The sequence below is a fragment of the Nelusetta ayraudi genome, unplaced genomic scaffold, assembly GCF_046127955.1.
Source record: "Nelusetta ayraudi isolate G7.1 ecotype Tasmania unplaced genomic scaffold, CSIRO-AGI_Nayr_v1 ptg000010l, whole genome shotgun sequence".
In the NCBI taxonomy this organism is placed as follows: domain Eukaryota; kingdom Metazoa; phylum Chordata; class Actinopteri; order Tetraodontiformes; family Monacanthidae; genus Nelusetta; species Nelusetta ayraudi.
Window position 1 is genome coordinate 1,372,260 of NW_027466060.1, and position 21,451 is coordinate 1,393,710.

Sequence of the window (21,451 nt, forward strand, 5' to 3'; positions counted from 1 at the left end):
ACCTGCTGAGTCACATGGACTTTCTGCTGGAACACCAAGCTGTATGTGTCAACATTCTGGGCCCTCAGTTTGCTGATGACCCATATATGTGGATGTTCTTACATACATGAAAATGGACTGGAGACGTTACAAGGCAAAAGCGATGCTGCATGTCATCAGAACAGATCGTATGAAGACAAGAACTTCCAGCAGAGTGACGAGGTTACTTTTCTGCCTCTACCTGAAGACAAAGAAGAAGACAGATCTCCTCTACGCTTCCCTTTGACATATACATTTTTTCCTTATTCTGAAGAGCTTTGACAACCCTGTTACTAGATATATTAACATGAAAGTTTGAAGATGCATCAACAAATGTCTGCTTTAACATTTGCGACTAATTAAAAAACAAAAGCAAAAAACCCTGCTACATTTAATCTCATTTTTTTTAATTTGGTAGTTGTGGTTAGCATTTGTTTGGTTGTCTACCTGCTACCAAAAATCACAATCTGTGACTTCAAAGGCAGAAATCAAAATCAAAAAAACTATTTTCTGGGTTGGGAGTAGAGCAATAATTACCAACATTTCGGAAAAATTACAATTATAAAAAGGTTTGTGTTGGGCGTGATTTAATGTAATTCAACGTAAGGCAGTAAGAATGTGCAGACACGAACAGTGAACGGATTTCCTGTATGACTCTTGCCTACATTACCCAGAAAGCCCTCGCTCTGTTACAGAAAGCACATGTTGTGCTGCCGTTACGTAACGACGTTTCGAAGGTTGTTTACATCTGGCCGGACTACGCGAGGAAAGAAATGTTGACAATAAAGTCAATGTTATCAAAGTGAATAAATGGGCGGTTTGCGGTTTTAAGATTTAAAAAAGGAAACGAGAAGGTAAGAGTGAATCCGAACTCTGGTCTCTTGTTTAACCGCTACCACCATAACCAATATTAGCTCAAGCGATTAAATTCACGGGGGTTTTAGCTGTTCCGAGTTGTGTATGCTAAACCATCGCGTATGTCTGACTTTTGACTATTTAACATTCTTACATTTACAACGTTTTCTTCCTTCCTTGTATTTGAAGTGTGCGCAATAAATAAAGTATGTTTTTATCAACCTGCTGAAAAAGCGGGAATAATAATTATAAGCCACAAGGCTCTTAATCGCACAATGATACAAGACTGGAGACACCGCTCATCTGGTCGTAGAGGTGATGGATTTTTAGGATGAAATTGGCAGAAAAAAGTATGGAAATCCCTGCTCTCAAATCTACGCCAACATATTTATAATCATTCGAGCTTTCGGTCATAAACCATCAGGAAAGATTAGCAAATGAGTCTCAGTACTCAGTAAAGGGCAAATCATTTGGCAAGTACATGACACCTGTGTGTGGCAATCAGTTTTGCCATTAATGTCATTAGAAATCAAAGAATGATGGCCCATAATATAAAAAAAGTTGTTATTCTTTTCTAAAAAATCCTCCACCATCCCTTATTGTACACATATCTCTCTTATAGTTAACTATTTTGTCTTTCCTTCCTCACACCTTGAATGTCAGTCACATATGTCCTGTGATCACCATGCTGATGACAGCTGATATTCATCCATTTGCTGCATGTGTACCAGGCCTTCATTTGTCCTTTCTTGTTCTCTCAGCCATTGTCAGGCCATCAGCATGACCTTCTGACCTCGGTGTGTGCATCGTCACCATGCATGGGGCCGCTCTGATTGTCGTGATTGTGGTCGTCTTCTTCCTGGCCTTCTACCTCCTCCAGCGTTATGGAGATTTGCGGCGGCAGCACTGGATGGTCCTGTCAGGGACGCTGCTGTCCTGGTATCTCTGCTTCCTCATCATCTTCATCCTGCCACTTGATGTCAGCACGGTATCAGACCACTTTACATTTCTTTTTTCCCCTTGTTGTCACCTACCTGTTTTTTTTTTGTTTTTTTTAACTTGTATATATATTGTGTTTTCTAATTTTGTGACTGTTTGAGTTTCTTTTAGACCATTTACAACCAGTGTCTTCTTGACCATCCAGTCCAGCCAACTCCTGTGACTAAAGCCTATAATAAGTCAACTGACAGGTAAATAACAATATATGCTTTAAAACACTATCTTGGTTTGCCTACAGACTTTGAAACACAATGTCATCATATGTTTTATGTGTTTAAATGTTTCTGGGTAAACAAATGGGAGTGCTTAACAAATTTTGGATTTTCTGTCATTATTGTTTAATGGCACTAATTTCAGCTGCAGTATCTAAAGAAAATGTGTAAATAATGAGGTATGTGATATAGTCTGTCATGATTTAAAATGTATAACGACTATGAAAAATAAATAATGGCCTTGGCAATTCAGTCACAGTGTATCTTTTTCAGATTTAAGATGTAATGAATAGTTAATAGTATCATGTAAGCTCATTTCCAACTGTTTTGGATTAGAGTGCTGTCATACTTATGTCTGGGTGCAGTTTCTCGCCATGAATGTGTTTCTTTTGAGGTGAAGTTCAGGAGTTTTTGCGACCATTGTACTGAATGAACTTTGAGAAGCAGTTTTCTCTCTTTCCTCCGACATGTGGTTGCAGGAAAGATATGTGGTCATGCAGATAGACTTTTGCTTGCTGCGCTCTTTATGAGTCCCAGGGCCAATTTTCCCAAAAGCTCACATTCATCTGTGTGTGTTATACAGTATACAGAAGCTTTGTGAGGAACCATGGAGTTACATCCCTGATGGCATCCTGCCAGTGTTCTGGAGAGTTGTCTACTGGACCTCCCAGTTTCTCACATGGTAGTGGATGCCAACAAAGACACACATTTCCGTGTTTTTGGTTATAAAAGACTGCTTTGCTTTATTATGGGGCCTTTTTGTGTTTGCAGGCTGCTGTTGCCGATCATGCAGTCTTACGCCCGGTCTGGAGCGTTCTCCAGAATTGGGAAAATCAAAGAGGCTCTCATTGAAAATGCAATCTATTACGGCACCTACCTCCTCATCTTCATATTCTTGCTGGTTTACGTGGCTGTTCACCCAAAGTGGCAGCTCTCGTGGTGAGTGTGTGTGTGTATGTGTGTGTGTGTGTGCTTACTGCTACCTAGAAGGGCCAACCTTATGTGTTCTCGTCTTGCATCGTGTCTGTGTGTTACTCTTTTATGTTGCCACAATCTTCTGCAGGAGCGACCTTCAGACCATTGGAATCACGGCTGCCAACACGTGGGGCCTCTTCCTTCTGGTGCTCTTGCTAGGCTACGGTCTGGTGGAGATACCGCGCTCCTATTGGCTCTCGTCTTCACACAGTTACCTGCTGGCCAAGACGTATTTCAAGGTAGCAAAAATGGCCACAGAGAAATCTGTGGCCGAGGAGAACCTCGCAGACAGGATGGAGGTGAGAAGATGTGTGCTAAATCTGAAATTAGTAAATTAGAGACCCAAGGAGAATAGAAAACCTTGCTTATCCCTACCTCTGCACAATTTGACTGTCTTTTGCACATCTGCTTTGGTTGTTTGTCGTACATAGATTGATTTGAGCGGTTTTGCAACTACTGTATAGGTTATTTTATTATAAGTACATCTAACTATCTATCTGTCTGTCTATCTATCTATCTATCTGTCTATCTATCTTGAAGAGAGACTTTAAAACATTAAACTAAATCAATTTTTTGGCCCATATCTTCCAGGATGTGGCAGGTGTCCTCGGATACATCAATCATAACCACAGTCTCAGGACTTGTGTCAACACTATCTTGTCAAAGGTGACAAATGAAACGTAACATTTGCCAGTTTATATAATAGGAATTTTCTATTTTCTTGTTGGCAGTTTTTTTGTTTTATTTTTCTTAATTTCAGTGTCCGACTATGTATCAAGAGGACATGGAAAGGGACATGGAAAGATCTGGTCAGGAACAGAATGTTAGTCTTACTGAAAGAAGTCTAATTGTTCTTCATAAAAAGGTATAAATGAATGGAAAACATGCTGTTTGGTTTGATGGAAAGGCTGCAAAACGTGACCCTGTTTCCTGGTTTTCAGGTAATCTCTGCAGTTCAGAGACACAGCCAGACTCGCGTGCAGTGGTCAATCTTGTTAGACAAGGCTTTTCACCTGGAAGATGTAGCCAAAAGCCAGAACTGCTCAAGGCGATACTTCAGCCACAGTTTCCCCTCAGAGCGCCGCCTCGGCTGGATCCAGCAGCTCATTTGCACCCCCACTGTGGGTGAGTTTAGTCGCTGATAGCCACCAAAATCTCAAACCAAACTATGTGCAACTGAGTACTTCTCAGACTTGAAAATTTACACTTCATTTTAGCCAGAACCCCATTGTGACTTAAAAAAATCTTTCAAATGTGTTATAGTGCATTTCTCCTCAGATTCAAAGCTATATATGCCTGTGTCCCTCTCTCAGAATGGTACTGGGAGTGTGTGGTTCGACAGAGTTTCTACAGGATACTGGCAGTTGTCCTGTGTGTCCTGTCAGCAGCTGTTGTCTGGTCAGAGTGCACCTTCTTCAGCCTGAACCCTGTTCTCTCCCTCTTCGCTGTATTTGTTCACATGGCTGAAAAACAACAAAACTATGTTTGCATTGAGGTAAGCAAGCGGAAATACACAACAGTATGCCCACCATGTGACCTGGCGAGATAGAAACTCATGCAAAGTCAATAAAAGAAATTAGCATATGAAGCGAAAGACCAAGCCTTGGCTCTCTTGTCTGCTTTCTCGCCTGTCTCCACTAGACGGTGTGCTTCGGCAGCATTCTCTTCCTTTGCGTTTGCGTCTACTCCACAGTGTTCAGGATACGGGTTTTCAACTACTACTACCTGGTGCCCCGTCACCAGACTGACGCCTACAGCTTGCAGTTCAGCGGCATGTAGGCTAACCTCACCACTCGTAACATGTTTGTTTCACAAAGACGTTCAGTCTGCATCATTGGGAGCTTATTTCTACTGTAAACTATGACATCAAGAAGGATGGGGCAGTGTATTCTCAACTTACACGGAGATCTCATGTTGTTCCTCTTTTGTCTACCCAGGCTGTTGTGTCGTCTCACCCCTCCTCTGTGTCTCAACTTCCTTGGCCTTATTCATATGGACCCAGCCATCTCGCACCAGGACAGAATACAGACATCCTATATCTCTGTGGGTTTCACAGGAAAAAAACAGAAACATTTTATGCCCATTCTTATTAAACATGCACAGACACTGAGAAGAATCTGTACAGTATGTATAATATGAGAAGTATATGGAAGTATATGGAATTGTATTTGCTTATTGTGTCTTTCTCCTCTGTTAGATCATGGGCTCTATGAGAGTTTTGTCCATCATATCTGATGGCTTCTACATTTATTATCCCATGCTGGTATTGCTGCTCTGCCTTGGTACTTTTTACAGGTATTTGACCGTACACTGTCCTCACTTTGATAGTATTACCAGACTTCAATTGCTTTGGAAAGCTCAATAGCAAATACACATGTTCATTATCTCTATATTCACTCCCCCTGTCTGAACAATAGGCCAGTAAGGGCAGGGGTGGTGGGGGGTTGCCAAGAAGAGAAATTGTATAAATGACGTGTCACTAATTATAGGCGTTTTATTATGTATCATGACGTGTCTCTCTGGGTTTAAAGACTTGGATCTAGATGTTTGAACCTTCTGGGCTGCACTCAGTACATCAGTGATGATGACTTGACATCTGACCTCGTGGATGAAGGAAGGGAACTCATTAGAAGAGGTTCAGTATGATTTTGTATCTGTTCAAAGGTGTTCTTTGTATGTGTGTTGTCTTATGCAATCGTTTTAGTTTATCAATCATTTTGTTTTCTTTTTGTTGTAGAAAGAAGAAAAAGAGTAAACGCTGAGGATAGAGAAAGTCGGAGATGGGTTAGAGAATTTTCCCTCATTAGACCACTCAATAGTGTCCTTCAGTCAATACTAGCCTCCTTAATCAGCCAACAAACGTGTTCTACTGGTTTGTGTTTTGTGCACTTGGTGTTCATGACTTTTTCTGTTTTTTGATTTCAGGCTTGGCGGGATTGTAACACACTCCACAGCGCCACAGGGCGTAGCAGATCTGGTTACACCGAGATAAAGGATGATGAGGGCAGCCTTGTCGCAGACATTAAGAAAAGCGGTAAACAAGGAGCACAAAGAAAGAATAAAGCTTAAAATTTATTTCTATGCCACTGATAATGTTAGTGTCGGTTTTGACCCTGCAACTGAGTGCAGAAGGTAGCGGGTGTAGAAAATTGATGGATGGATGGATGGATGGATGCTGTGTGCTTAGTGCTTGACTGTTCAGAGTTACATTACAGATTTTTGGACTCCCTTAACACATTAAGGCGATAGAGGGTAAACGTTTGTGATTTCATGTACCACTGAATTTCAAAATGTACTCCTCTGTCGTTCCTTTACCAATCATGATTGTGATCCTCAGTTTTTGAACATTTACGCTATCAGGTCAATTAAGGGAAACATTGTTTTCTTCTGCAGTACTCGCTTTTACCCGGAGGGATGGGGAGATGGAGGAGCAACAAAGTCCTTTACTTGAAAACTATTCCAGTGATGACATTTCACCAAACAGAGGGTATATTGAATTTGGCAAATACACACAATTTCTCTGTTTGGCTCTGCAGATCCACAGACAGACATTACCTATTTCTTTCATCTTCCAGGACTTCCATATTTGATGATGTCTAGGGAGAAGAAAACCCAGGACTTTATCAAAATTGGAGACAACAGATTAAATGTGCATTCTCCTTGAGGGATGTCACCCAGTGAGGATTTTTGCACGGAATATCTGAGAGCTTGAAGGAAAAGAAGATATACCTTGGAAATGGACGAAGAATCAGGAATTGGTTGAATCAATCAATGAGAGACTATATGGTCATATGCACATGGCACATGGTTTCATTGTTGTTTGCGTGGTAGGATTATTTAAAGGAGAGAATGGTTGTGTTGATATTTTAATCAGCCGGTGTGACCCATTTCTTTCTTTCTTTTCATTTGTCGTGAAAAGTGAATAGAAATTCCATAATGTTATTTTTGAAGTGAACAGGACCTGACTGAGCAAAATCAGGTGTGGTTCATGCTGCGGTTTATTGGACTACTCACAAACAAAGAGGAAATTCACAGCAAACACATCTTGATGGATAACCAAATGTTTGGAGTGATGCTATGGTTATAACAGTTCTCACCAAATATCTTTGAAATGTGATTTTTGTATGTTGTTTACATAACAGAGCAATCCTTCTATCCTTTGAAAATAAATGATTTTATCTATTTTAAAGAGCGATTGACATGCGTTTGTGTAAGGAACAGTATTTATTATTACTTGTAATCTTGTTATTTGTTTCAATACTTTCGCTGTTAAAACAAATTATGTGTAGATGTTTATAATCAGGGTTAGGCTAGATGAAGGAATTAAAACAATTTTGCACTTAGTATTAAAGCTACTGTTCGAATAAATCGCTGCTTTAAAGTATTATGACAGCGTTTTCTAGTGGACATTGTACTTCCTACAGCAAGCAGAGGTGGCAGTCACTCCCTAACCGATTCAGTCGTTGGTCGCAACCTTGATATACTCCGGAATTCGGAGCCTTCACTTATTTGAACTAATTAACACTGATTGATGTGAGCCGCCTATGAAAGTCGTTCCTGTTAACTGCAAAACCGCTGTGGCTTGGTGGGAACGATATAATAGTACATAGGACTAGACAATATTTCCTGTTTCCAGACCCTCAAGCCCATTCGGTGAGTAGACATAGTGGCTGCTAACGTTAGCAAGCACAGCTAGCGTTAGCTCTATATACAGGCGGATCATCTGAGTATATCTGACGAATACGATCACTTAGACTTGGTTTGCCGTCATGTTCGTTATGTATGCTATATCCCGAGTATCTTATTTCTGTAAGACATCTTACACACAGAAGGAAGGGCCGATATTTTGGTCAATGTTAGCCTCGCGACAGTCCAGGCGCCAGCCAAGCTTATTTCCGATATTTCATTCTGGTTATTTATTCTAATTGTCCCATGCACCGTTGTGTCTGTTGTGTCTTCGCGATACGATCGGTATCACTTTTTATCTAGCGTGTCAGTGACGGCGGCTGCATATTAGTCTTCTGCCACAAGCAGTGTGTTGTTTTCTGACGAAGATTTTGTTATTCTAGCTCATGGCTTGCTAGTTTGCCTGAGCTGAGATTGCTCCCTTTGGCAAGTACTTTGGACTGACATTTAACTCGCGTCTCAACCCGAGTCGATGGATACAATGTCTTGGCGCCCGGAAATGAAGTTAAAAAAAAATATAAAAAAAATAAATAAAAAAATAAAAATAAATTAAAGCTTCCTCTGTGGTGTAAACTTGCACACAAGTACATTAAAATAAACCGTATCCGGTCCCAACACCTTTCATATCACGAATGGTCAAGTGTGGACAAACCAGAAACGCCGGTGGGTTTTTATAAAGCAAACCAGCAATATTTTTGATATACCTATTCCAAAACATAAACAATGATTGAAATAGCTAAACTAGCATTCAAAAAAGAGGTGTGTCCTCATGTAAAGTATATACGAGTAGGTGGTCGTTTATAATTCAGCCTCGCATGACATGGGATACTTCCATTAATTGCAGTATGTTTTAATATGTTCATAGTAGCAACAATTCCAGCTCTCAGTGTCGCTGTGATATGTGTTGGATTTTCAGACAGCTATGGGTGGGCTGGGAAACGGCCGCCGTGGGGGGCGGTCACCGCCTCTGCTGATCGCCGCCCTAATTGCCTGCTTCCTGGTTCTGGGCTTCAACTACTGGTTGTCCAGCTCCCGCAACCTGGAGCTACAGGTACGATCATCACAGACTGAGAGCATGTCTGTGTTCAGCACTGTGCTGCTTCCTGCGGCTCCACAGTTGGCCACAGGTTTTTGCCCCCTCCCTTAAATCTATATGCACAGTATGTTTGATCTTTTATGCTGACATTCTTTTCGTTCCTTTTAAGTTTTATGTTATAGCCCCAACTGCTGGTCAGAATTAACATGAACCCTCACACTATGTGTGTGTGATGCAGACCAAGCTGTACGAACTGGAGGGCCAGATGCGACGTGGAGCGGCAGAGCGAGGAGCAGTGGAGCTGAAGAAGACTGAATACGAGGAGGAGGTCCAAAGACAGAGAGAGCAGATGAGCCACATGGAGAGTCTCTTCAAAAGACAGTTGGAAGGAAGTCAGAACGTCTGCAGCCAAGACAAGGTGATGCATCAACGCTGGAACTTCAATGAAGACATTTTTATTGTTTTTGGTTGCTATTGCTCACGCGCAGTGCACATGAAAAAAGAAGACACTATGTAACTGTGTTCTCGCTTTTAGGGCAAACTGCAAAGCAACATTTCCTCCAGTGCCAAAACAATACAGGAACTCAAAGGTACAAACCATTATCATGTAACACTATTATTTTATTAGTATAATGGTGTGAAAAGTAAACCACTCCCTTTATATGTGACTTTGAATGTTATGCATGTTTCCCGGGTTCAGGGCAGCTGAATCAAATAAACAATGACCTTGGAAAGCTTCAAAAGGAACTGCAGAGTTGCCAGGGCAACATAAAAACCCTCAACAACAAACTCACCTTTGACATGTGAGATGCAACGTCAAGATTGCTTCCTCCCATCAAAATCCCTCAGTGAAGCGGTGAAGTGTGTGTTTTGTCATTTGTGGGTAACCTTTTTTTTTCTGCACATTTGCAGGACCCACTGCAACTCACAGGTCCTGTCCCAGAAGGAGTTGTGTGATGAGAGACTGGCAGCAGCTAAACTTGAATTTGAGAAGAAGTTGTCAAAACTCGCCTCTGCACAGGTGAGATGTTTTCCCCTTCTACACAGTCAGAATCAAGGAAAAGGTCTGAAAATCAGACCGTTTCAAAGTTGATATTTGCAATGCACAATGGTTGTTTCTTTACCAGGAGAACTCTCCTGGTGCAGCAACAAAGGACGAAGCGCTGGGAACAGTCAAGACTGTAGCAAGCACCATGACAAACCACTCTGAGTCTCAAGTCAATGAAGCGGCCGAAATACTGACAAATGAGATCACCGTGGGCAAAGGTAAAGACATGAAGGGTTTGTGGTCGCACAGCCTGCCTCATAAAAAACCATCAGGAAAATACAGTTTTCACTAACCTTGGAGAGGCATCGCTCCAAAGCCCTGCCTCAGCACACGTTCTTGAAAAAGTGGAGCAAGAAAAAGATGGCATGGCAACTGAATATACGCAGTTTCCTTCACCATAGTTTAATTCATTCAATGACAGACTTTCTCAGTCTTCCCTGGAAGCTGTTTGAACGGTAATTTACCAACTGAAATATCACGTAGCACAACAAACATTGTGTAATATGACATACACCACAGCAGTGTTTTAAATCATGTTTAATGTGCGATCATGTCTCATTGTTTTATGCGTTCTACTTGGCATGCCTCCTTCCATATCATGACCCTGCTCTGACCTAACTTCCAGACGAGGAACCCTCCAAAGAAGAGGCCAAGCCTGTTCCTACAGCTGCTGCGGCCGAGAAGGATGTTTTACCTCCACTAGGTGGTGTCGTCGCCACAGAAAAAGATGAGCCAATGGACAGTAAACCCATGCAGGAAAATTTAACTGAAGATAAAGACATGGAACTGCTGGATGCTCATGAAGAGGACGCTCACTCAGAAAGTAAAGAACAAGCCCTGATCAGATTGCAAAATTTCATTTAACTTAACTAATAGACACGTATATGTGCACAATTTGTTTCACTGATCACAACAGCTCGCATCTTCAAGCTTTATTTGTTGACATGTGAAGTTGATCAATGCTCCACACATTAAAAACAATGATTAAAAAGATTTCAAAGCCTTATTCACTCAATTTTCATGCTAATGTGGAACAACACAGCTACCATTACCATGACGCTCCCAGAATGTACATCCGCTACCTCTGGTTTTGTGTTAACAGTTGTGTTGGGTAAGCTAGTGTGTCATTTTTAAGAACATGGTGCACAGTTTCATGTTATAGCATGATAACACTGTCGTAACGTAAAAACGTCATGTTATTCTAATGACTTTTTTTTTCGTTGAAACAATAAACTTTTGTTAAAATGTAATTTGATTTTTTTTCTATTTTTACGGCACGAAAAAAAATGAGCTTCAGGAATAGAACATCATAATGAACCAAGACAATATCCACGAACAGAACGTAACTGGTAGCTCATAGCGGCTTTCTAGCCTTAGCCAACCATCAGACTTTGCTAGTGCACTGGACTGTAGGACTAAGATTCAGTCACTATGATCAAATGATTAATGTAATAGAAGTATTCCAACAGAGCTGCGTCATTCATCTAGGTAAGAAAGTCCTCAAGATTTTTTTTCCACTGCATGAAAATTATCAATTGAACATGGCATTAATTGTTCAGAAATCCCTATCAATAGCATGTAAATTTATACACTGTAGTATTTCCAATTGTATTTATCCAATAAATATCTAAAAAAAACAAACAAACAAAAAAAAACTACACCGTGCTCTTTAAAAAAAATCAAAAGGTACATTATTGGCATGAAAGCATGTTCAATGAAGATTAATAACAATAATAATAATAATATAAATTCATGAAGTCAAACATTTGGTTGTGCCTCCAGAAAAAGACCCTGGAGCGGAAGGCGAGCCGATGGGCAACGAGAAGGCAGATGAGGATCTCGCTGGTCTTAAAACTGAGGATCAAGACGAGTATGATGTAGTGGAGCCAGTACTGGACGCAGGCAAGCCTCTGAACAATAAGCCTGAAAACGTAGGAATAGGTACGTCTGCCTTCCCAACAGCCTCCACAGTGTCAGCGTAGTTCCTTGCTGAGAGGGACTTTTGTGTTTCATCAGTTGTTATTATTATTATTACTACTTTGCTCCTCCTAATAGATTTGGAGCAGGAGCTGGCCGACTATAATGGTGACGATGAGAATGAAGGCGAGTTCGAAGCCGACAAACAAGCGGTGCTGTCTCAAGACTGAGGTATCAAAAATCCACGGGCAGCATTTCCCCCGTGGAAATAACGAGACTGGTTAGTGTGTGTTTTTAAAACTTCGTGGATTTGTTCATTCTTGCAGTGCTGCTGGATGCCGGTAAGCTGTCTGACTGCACTGGAAACTGCGAGATCATCAACAGCTGGCACAACAGGTGAAGGCAGCTCAGTAAACAGGCGGCACAAGCACTCCTGGAATGTCCTTTTTTTCAGTTTAGTCAACTTCTTTAGATTTATTTGTGGGATGAAATCATTTCGAGAACATCAGATTGTCCGTATCAAAGCCTGCTTTCGTTTGCACTTCCCACCTCAACACACTGAAACGCAGCCTGCGTCAGAGTGACTGTTCACGCTTTATTTCTGGCCTTGACTGTGTAATTCCCTCCTGCTCCGTTCAACACCAGTCAGAGGTCTGATACTCACAGCCGCTTCCTCCTCAGTTCCACATGGCTGAAAAGCAGTTGACGGTCCTATTTGAGATCACGAGTGCTTTATCTATCTGCTCTGTGTTAATCAGTGAGTGTAAATTAGGCTATTCATAAACGACGCAAACGTCCAGCTCATGCATTCCTTTCCAAGTCACTTACATGCCAAAGCCTACATATGACACTGGTAAATTAAAAAGTGAGATGGTAGTTCCCTCTGATTTCCATGTACCCCAAAGTGCTGCAAAACCTAAGGTTGGCCAAATGAACATGACGTTCAATTCCTAATGTTTTCACTGCTCTGTTGATATTAGACGATATATATCTTTTTCCTTTGTAGAATCTCTTTTGACACAAGCCTTATCAACTAGCAGAGGCTCAGATGCGGATCTGAAATACACTGTTTACCGGCTGTGCTGAGTGAAGTCCTGTATTGCCTTCGCTATGCTGCATGTAGAGTGGAGAGGGTGCTGAGCAAACGTAGAGGACTGCTGTAAATATGAAATGCGTCCATTAGAGAGGCGACCAGTGTGTTGTGCTTGAAGGCTGCTGCCAATACAGCAGACCTAAACCTTTTACTAGCTGTGCTGTATGTCTATTGGCTGTAAATTGACTGCAAATTAGTAATTTGCGTGTGTGAATGTCAACACAAGTGATGACTAGGAACTAGTTTATTTTTTGTTGCCTGTGCATTTAACCAGAACAGATTTTTATTTTTTTGACTGGCTTCTTTCCTAACTATCAGCCACAACGTTAGGACCTCTCACATCGTGAAGTCATTAATGTTGACGCAATTGACGATGTGAGTGGTTCTAACCTGGTTTATAACACTAAACATTATTTCAGACTAACTACTCCCCTTAGCAGTGTGTGACAGTCAATGTTAATATCCTCCTCGTATATGGACAGGTCAGCAGATGAAAACTGAAATGTGTTCACCAAGTCTGATTAGGCTTTTTTTTTGTCTTGCCTCTCGTTTTATTATTATTTTTTAATTCTTACACATTGTCAAAGGCTCTGAATTAGCTTTCACCCCCCCCCCCCAGAAAAAAATCAACTTATTGTTCCCCTTTTACAAATGACTGCAAATTAAAATTCTATTTAAAATGTCTCTTTTAATGCATTCTGTGGCTACTCCACATGCGACGCACTCCTAGGATTTATTTCAAATTAAACATGGCAAAGACGTGTGGTCTTTACATGCATACAGCAATAATGAAGATAAGTTATGAGAATTTACTGTAAATGTTGACTTAAAGTGCTGATGGTGGACTGATTCTCTTGTGGGTAATATTTTTATTTAGTTGTTTCATTTTTTGTTTTATTTGGTCAGCTTTGATAACTTCCCTCTGTTTGTTCGGATTCATCAGCTTGTTTGTGTAAGGTCCTGTTTTTCAAATCAATGTTTTTCTGAGGGGAAAAAATGTTTATGAAACTAAACTCTGAATTAAAGATGTTTTGCTGATCTTATTTTGTTTTGTAACTGTTGGTTTAGAAAGTCATAATGGACAAATGTGTCACTAAATCAAGATATCAAAAACTAAAATAAAAAATATTTTTTTAAAAAACAAATCTAATTAAAGAGCATAAAAAGTGGGAAAATACAAGTCCCTTCATTACATTTTATTGTCCAAAATTGTAAGAATTCTATAGTTTTTCTTGTTTTTTTTTCCATGATGACAGTGACCCGCGCCGGTGAGTGTCTCTGTTGTGCTACTAGCCCTCCCAGACTTAACTGGTCCCGTGCAAGATAAGACAGGATACTGAAGTGTTTTAGGCTCAAAATTTTCATTCAGATAAGAACAAAAATACAAGTTTAAATGATATGCAACCGTTACTGCTGCTTATTAAAAATGACTCGTTCTTTGTACACGAGAACCAGCGTCTGACACGCAAAAAAACACAAATGAGGATGAGGATACTGTCTCTTGGTTCGGTCCAGTTGTGATCGTCGTGTTTTCGTTTTGTGGTGAAACGAACAGAAACTGTGGCGTGCTTCAAACATTGTTCACACTTGAGATGGACCTGGACCCTTTGCACATTTGTTCACGCCAGCGTCGAGTCTTTGGAGCTGATTGAACTCACATCAGACCGCGGAGTGAGATCAGATGATTTTGACCACGGGGAAGTACTTGTGAGCGGAGAAGTCGAATTCCGGCAGTGCCTGAAGATGCACAGGATTATCTCATCAATCAATCCGTCACTCAAAATCGAGAGATTCACAGATAGTCTGAGGAATTTATGTAGTATGTCACCTTGGTCTCCTTTTTATGTCCACCAGCCAGGAGCTTCATGACCACAATGTTGGGTTTGGCCACCTTCAGTATGCGATTCACCTGTTAACAACCGAGAACATCAATAAATGGTTACCGATCATTCGAGTTGCGGTAAACATTTTTACCCAGAGAGAAAAGACCTTTGAATTCAAAGATATTTTGTAAAAGAAAACCAAAGGCAATTATTCTGACCTCTGGGTCTGGGCTGGGCACATTTTCAAGAATGAGTTTGGCTTGCTGGAAGTGTTTACTGGCGGCAAGGTAGAGGTCAGCGGAGCCTGGTGGAGGATTGTATTTCTTCAGATCAGACATTTCCTGGAGGAAGCAAGAAAGTACAAGTAAAAAAAAGAGGAAAAAATGTGCAAGTCAGAGGAGGTAAAAACAAACAACAACACACCAAAGGTAATCCTATTTTGTTATTTTCCAACCTGGAAGCCCCCACTTGTCCCCACACAAAACCTAGCTAGTATCTGCTGTGGTACCTTAAACTGGATGTAGTGTACAGGTGGAGGCGTGACGACGCTGTTGAAGGGAGCGAAACGATGCTCGTAGCGAACCTGCTCGCTGTCCAACTCAAACTGAGGCTTACGGACCTTCCCATCCATATCCAACGCTACCATCGTCTACAAGGGACACACAGACAGAGAGGGTTTTCACATTTGTTCTCTGAAGACAAGGGGTGAAACGGGTGGTGCTGCTGACGTCCTACCTTGTACAAGCCCGCGCACATGTTCTGGTACGCCTGACTCATGGTGATCTCCTTGCTGAGTGGTCGAACTGTGGAGGAAATTCAAATCAGGCACGTTACAGGTAGGGCTGCAACGTCGACTAATCGTTGGCAGCCCTCGTTACAGGGGCGACTTTTCACGGCACTTCGAGAAGAGAGATGTGGGTAGAGAACAAACCTTTTTTCTTCTTCTTCGTCTTTTTACTGCTGCGTCCTTTCAGCTGCTCCTCCAGGATCCTCTCCTCTGCAATCTGAGACGAGTCGGCTCTGCTCAGGGTGGACATGAGCCACGCGTACAGGAACTCGGATAAATACCTGCAGTCAACAGCACCATCAGTAAAACACCAACAACACACATTCAGAATGAACTAAAATGTTAATAAACAGGATTTGTGTGCATTAACTGGGAAAAGTACCAGTCAGAGAGCGCGGAGAACACGGCGGTGAAGTCTCACCAGTAGATGTAGTAGTACTCGTGCATGCTGTAGAGCTCCAGTTCGAAGCCACTGAGCAGGTACTGGATCATGATCCGCAGGTTGTGATACAGGATCCAGGTGCCGAGGCACGCTAGATGCTGCCGCTGCGGCTCGAGTTTCATCAGCAGGCTGTGCAAGGCTGCGTCCACCTTCTCTGCCTGTGGAGCACAGAGGGAGTGTCAGGGACTGCAGTGTTGCGGGAAAATTTGTTTTCAGCTGTGTTAAAACAGCAAAAAGTGAAAAAAAAAAAAAAAAAAATCCACAGGAGATCACCTCATCCTGCAGCGTGGCGAACTCCTCCAGAATGTGGCCCAGCTTGTCCCTCTGTCGGGCGCGGTTGTGACCATGGATCTGTATCAGACTGCAGAATGGCTGCAGGGAGAGCAAACACCATATCAGCAAAGACCGTAACCTCATCAGTGCTGATGAGGTGGTGCGGACCCCACTTTGCAACATACCCTGGAGCAGTGTGTGACGAAGGAGTCGATGTAGTCCTTGGCCTGGTGGTTATTGAACAGGCAACACCTGGACAGAAGTGTGTACACAGACAAACAGTGAAAAACACTCTTGACGTGTGCTGAGTTAAATTAGCATCCTGTAAGTTACTATATGTTATTATTTAACCTTTTTTTCATGGTTGTTAAATAAAACAAATCTTATCAGTGATTATAACAACCCATGACGATCCCCCCCAATAAATGTTACTATCCAAATTTCATCAAAGCCAAGTCAATAAATGCAACATGAACTTACTTGTAGGAGAGAACAGGTGGACTGACGAAGTACCTCAGAGCATCTTTAATCATGTCCTGCATCAGATGGGTCCCAAACACTTTCTTATTGTCGATCAGGAACGTTGTCTGAATACAGGAGAATGTGCTCTTTACACTGGGTTTTAAAACCATTTTGAAAACAATGACTTAAAATACTTCATCTGAAGCAATGTCTTTGTAGGCATCAGAGAAACTACCGGCAATTCCTCAAAATCAAATCAAAATCAAAGCAAGAGCAACTATTGACTCACTTGAAGAAGAGATCTGGAGAGCACACAGGGAGACTGTTCACTGAACTCACAGAAGAAGTCCTAAAAACACAATATTCATTTCAAAGGCTTTACTTTCAGTACCGAAGAGGCTATTCTCACTTTCTCTGTTTACCGGTTCAGAGATGTTGAAAGGTGTGTTTACCAGAATGCCGTGCAGGTTGGTGATACTGATCACTTCGCAAACGGCTTTGATGCGCTCTATGAGTTTCCGGAAGTAGGCCACCATGTCTTCCCGTTTGATGATCTTGGCGTACCGTGGGAAGGTGGGCGGGAGCAGCCTCTGGTTGACAAGGGGCTCGAAGCCCATCATGATGGGATGGTCTGTGGCACACACAGGGGAAGGTTAGCACAACATTAGTCTGCAATTATATCTAGTGACTGCTCCTGAGGAGCTGTTCCAACATATCAAAATAGAGCACCAGTACTACTACTAGTACTACTACTACTACTACTACTATTGGTTCTTTTCCTATGAGTAGTTCCATCAAGAGGTCGCCATAGCCAATCATCTACCTCCATCTAACCCTGTCCACTGCAACAGCGATGACTCCAACGAGAAACCTTGCTCTGGTCTTTGCATTGCTGCACCTCTATCTCAATTATCCATACCTGCCCTATTGTAAATTTATTAACTGTACCGTTCATAATGGTTTTTGTTGTGTATTACCGTCTTCCTGTTGTATTTCTTTCGGTAGTACTGCATTTACTGCCTCCTATTTAGTGTCATTTTCTGCTGTTTTTACTCAAATTTTACGTCTCCTGTGTCCCTGTTTTCATGTAAGATGGCCTTTGTGTCCTTTTTGCGTGTTTATTATGGTTCTTAACATCAGGCCAGAGGACTGCGGTTGAAAATAAGCCTCTGGCTAACACCGGCACACTGACAGGAATCTAAATTAATGTGCATTGCCTTCTCCAAAGAAAAAAAGAAAAAAAAAGAAAATGTTGAGGTTCCCTTTGGGAATGACAAGTATGGATTGTGTCGGCTGCTGCCTCCTACCTCCTTTAGTTGTGTCATTCTGCGACTGGATGCCGTGCTGGATACTAGAATGAATGGCGCTTAGGAGGTCCGCTGCCTGAGCTACAAGTTTGTGGGCCTCACCCACCGAACTGGTCTAGGGGGAGAAAAATGGGGGAGATTACCAACTTGACATACTGGTGACCTATAAGATATGTAGGGTTGTTCATAGCAACAAATAATTTGTGATGTTAAGTAAAAGCTATGTTTTCAGTTATTGTGTGTGTTTTGTACGTGTTGTTACCTCTTTCTTTGTAAAAGTGATCAGTGCAGTCAGTAGAAGGCGGGTAAACTTTATTCTGTTGAAAAGGGCCAAAAACTGCTGATGCTGGGAAAAAATATAGAATAATGAAAAATGAAATCATTGAACTATTATGTCTTACATGTGCCAACTATGTACTTTTAAAACCACCAGCACACAAAAACACCAAGTGAGTGTGAGGACCAACTGCCCACCCAGATAGAGTCTATTTTCAGAGTTGATTTTTCTTCTTTGATTATTATTTCTATGACAATAATAGCACAGCTAAACTGAACATTCCAGATTCTAAAAAGGTCATCCTAGTCACACGCTCTGACAGACAGATGGACAACAAACTATAAAAGGAAGAGGCTGAGTTGGTGTTTAGTCTGTGGCTTTATGTCAGTCAGATCTTTCAAATAAATACCTTAATGCAAAAATGTGGAATAAAAACAACCTGACGTACCTCCAGCTCAACCTCAGGATTCCTCTGCTCACCCTGTCGACTGCGTGTGCTCTGGAGACCAAGACCAAACAATGTGATATTTAGCACATGCTGTACAATTTCTATGGCTTTACTTGACTAAAAACTGGCCAAAAAAGGTACCTTGACCTTCCTCTGCAACTCATCCTCCACATCTTTAAGCATTCCTAAGGAGCAGAGTGGATGGATAAGAACAAATCCCAGTAGCTCTGAAGAAAATACTTGCATCATCCCCAGTATAAATGCAGACTTAAGAGATTTAGCATGAAAGGTGACTTATACCTGTCACCCTCAGATCTGTGACATTGTTGGCCATCTTGAAGCCATATGTCATGGCCTGAAAATCCTCCTATGGACAGATATAGGGTACATTATGAGGACCATGAATGAAAACTTTTTTGTTGCATATGTTTGTATGTCCCGCGACCCTGAGTGAAGGAGGAAGCGGGTGTAGAAGATGGGTGGATGGATGTTTGTATGTAAACATGACGTCTCTTAAAGTCATTGCAGTGGATTTTAACAGGGTGGCAAAGCAGATCCAAAAGATGGCACAAGACAACGCTTACCTCCTCAAACACAGCTGCCTTGTTGACTTTCTCCCGCGCAATGTCACACACCTTGAGGATACCCAGAGCAAAGGCTTTGAGGGCCGGCTCCTCAATAAGGTCAGGGTTGTGGACGTACAGACAGGTGAACACTGTCTGCGCCAGGGAGTGACCTTCCAACCATGTGATCTGGAAATACACAAATATACACAAAATTCCTCAGGCTATAAGGCTTCAAGAGGTCCCACACTTTTCCTTCTGGACGACAGTGGAACGGATAAATTATGCAAACTGAATGATGCTCGATGTGGGAGATTACAATTCTTTTTATCCCATGTTTGTCAATTAGAAAAGATGCAGGTTACTTTACACATTCAATTGTGTAGTTCACTGAGACAGTGCGGTGTTTGAAACATAGCTTTCCAAATGTAGCAGACATGCAAAATGTATTTTTCATATTAAAAAAAAAAACAAAAAAAAAAAACAACTCACCAAACAACAGAAACATGTGTCTATTATTCCAATGAGTTCAGGGAGACTGAGGTCTTTCACCTTGATGGCGCCTTCCTACAAACACCACAACAGAACGATATAAAATATACAACATTGTTCATGCTGAAAAATATAAAAATAAGGCATATGAAGAAGAGTGAATTCAAGTCAAAGGGTCATTCCTACGGGAATGTGCTGACTAGTCACATTTTTTTCCTTATATGGTTGTGAGACAGCCAAGAAGAACAATTACCTTGATGGCCTGTTCAAAGTTGAGCACTTTCCTGTTGACCTGGTTGCCAATCATTCCTGCGTCCATTTTAGGATCCATCATTTCAATGGCTGACATGGCCTCAAACAAGCCAAACCTTTCAACATAGAAAAACACTTGTTTGTTGTTGTTGTGTTGTTTGTTTACAAAGCCTGATAAACATTTGGCCCTGTTGAGTGATATGGACAATTAAATCAATATACGAACAAACAGATGAAGAAAATGTCTATGTACGCAAATATATTTGAAATCCTGTTTAAGACCTATTATTGGTGGGCCATTTCATTTTTGTCACCTAGGAAGAAGTACAGTTTTATTTCATTTTATTTAACATTCAAAGTAACTCACAGTTTGTCATGAAGTAGCTCTCCAAGGTTTAACTCTGCATAATGGAATGGGAGAAGGCAAACCATGAGGGGAAATTTGTCAGCTAGTTTCTACAAAGGTCATACATGCAAAAAACACACAAAAAGAATCACGGGCAGAGCCTTACCTTTGCATGCACCCTTAAATTCGTGTGTAATGTCTACCCAGTTGGCATTGTTCTTCATTTTTTCTGGGATCCCCAGCCCCCAGCCAGTATCATCATCATCAACTGCTGACTTCATCACCATGGTGACCACTAAAGCACAAGAAACATAAAGAGAACCCAGGCACGGAGACCAAAGTATTCCAAATTAAGTTCTGCGAAGACCACAGGTGTGCCAAAATATGTGCGAACAGTGAAGGATTAAAATCATGCTCTATGAACTGCATTAAGAAGCTTAAAGTAGCAGCCTAAAAAGGCATTATTGCAAACCTGACCGCACCTGAAATTCTACTAGACCGAGCAAGAAGGGTTTCTCTTTGATAGGGTTGTTGCATCTGTTTAAGGGACAACAAGCCAAAGGGCAAGTCGAAGACTCAGAGATCGATATATGACCTTAACTCAGATATAAATAAAAACCGGTCAACAGCCGATGCCTTCCCATTTTCCTTAGGAGAAAGGACAGTGGATGCGGGGTCTGATTCACGTAAGTTATCTGGGTTATCCTGAGTGATTTTTGCTCGAGATTTACAGAAAACATCAAAAAGCAATTTACGAAAAGTGCACTATGACCATTAGGCATGTTAGCTAGCTATTAATAACGTTAAACTCGCAAGTGTGAAACAAATCATCGCCAAAAACAGCGTTTCCGACAATAAAACGTGGGATCCATGTCTTTCAATTCTTATCCGTGATTACTTTTCCCACGTAAAATACGAATACAAGAACAAGAAAGACACATTTTTACAGTAAATCTGCACGTACCTCAATGTTTTTCAATAACCATGTAGCTAGTGGAAGCCTAAAGAATGGCGCATACATTCAACGTCATCACCTGCTGCCAACATGGGAAATGTAGTTCTTTTGCTTGTAAAGCTCGAGCAGTTGCGTACAACCTTGAATAGTGTACCATGATATGAATGAAACTAAATAAGTCACGT

At 41.4% G+C, this 21,451-nt stretch overlaps 3 protein-coding genes across 3 annotated transcripts; 2 read left to right on the plus strand and 1 right to left on the minus strand.

Annotated features, from left to right (window-relative positions):
• Window positions 1–718: 718 nt before the first annotated feature.
• Window positions 719–7,248, plus strand: LOC142884109 (G-protein coupled receptor-associated protein LMBRD2B-like). Its single transcript, XM_076019574.1, has 18 exons — window positions 719–872; window positions 1,635–1,861; window positions 1,984–2,063; window positions 2,668–2,766; window positions 2,856–3,023; window positions 3,148–3,358; window positions 3,651–3,725; window positions 3,820–3,924; window positions 4,001–4,184; window positions 4,373–4,554; window positions 4,701–4,834; window positions 4,997–5,102; window positions 5,257–5,354; window positions 5,591–5,694; window positions 5,797–5,843; window positions 5,985–6,093; window positions 6,453–6,546; window positions 6,635–7,248. Exons 2-18 carry the CDS (start codon window positions 1,688–1,690, stop codon window positions 6,657–6,659), a joined length of 1,995 nt encoding a protein of 664 aa, XP_075875689.1. The 5' UTR covers window positions 719–872; window positions 1,635–1,687; the 3' UTR covers window positions 6,660–7,248.
• A 240-nt stretch (window positions 7,249–7,488) lies between these two features.
• On the plus strand, window positions 7,489–13,882 carry golm1 (golgi membrane protein 1). Its single transcript, XM_076019583.1, has 11 exons — window positions 7,489–7,712; window positions 8,662–8,796; window positions 9,020–9,199; window positions 9,317–9,371; window positions 9,482–9,584; window positions 9,694–9,802; window positions 9,909–10,047; window positions 10,455–10,652; window positions 11,612–11,770; window positions 11,885–11,977; window positions 12,073–13,882. The coding sequence occupies exons 2-10, from the start codon at window positions 8,668–8,670 to the stop codon at window positions 11,974–11,976; spliced, it is 1,164 nt and encodes a 387-aa protein (XP_075875698.1). The 5' UTR covers window positions 7,489–7,712; window positions 8,662–8,667; the 3' UTR covers window position 11,977; window positions 12,073–13,882.
• Window positions 13,883–14,183: 301 nt separating this feature from the next.
• Window positions 14,184–21,406, minus strand: naa35 (N-alpha-acetyltransferase 35, NatC auxiliary subunit). Its single transcript, XM_076019582.1, has 23 exons — window positions 21,276–21,406; window positions 20,478–20,606; window positions 20,333–20,366; window positions 19,967–20,081; window positions 19,714–19,788; window positions 19,243–19,410; window positions 18,959–19,025; window positions 18,800–18,843; window positions 18,659–18,709; window positions 18,196–18,279; window positions 17,934–18,048; window positions 17,079–17,257; window positions 16,916–16,975; window positions 16,645–16,751; window positions 16,350–16,416; window positions 16,165–16,263; window positions 15,871–16,049; window positions 15,594–15,730; window positions 15,398–15,465; window positions 15,171–15,311; window positions 14,881–15,003; window positions 14,668–14,748; window positions 14,184–14,576 (listed from the first exon to the last, which is right to left on the minus strand). Exons 2-23 carry the CDS (start codon window positions 20,596–20,598, stop codon window positions 14,517–14,519), a joined length of 2,175 nt encoding a protein of 724 aa, XP_075875697.1. The 5' UTR covers window positions 20,599–20,606; window positions 21,276–21,406; the 3' UTR covers window positions 14,184–14,516.
• Between the last annotated feature and the right edge of the window lie 45 nt (window positions 21,407–21,451).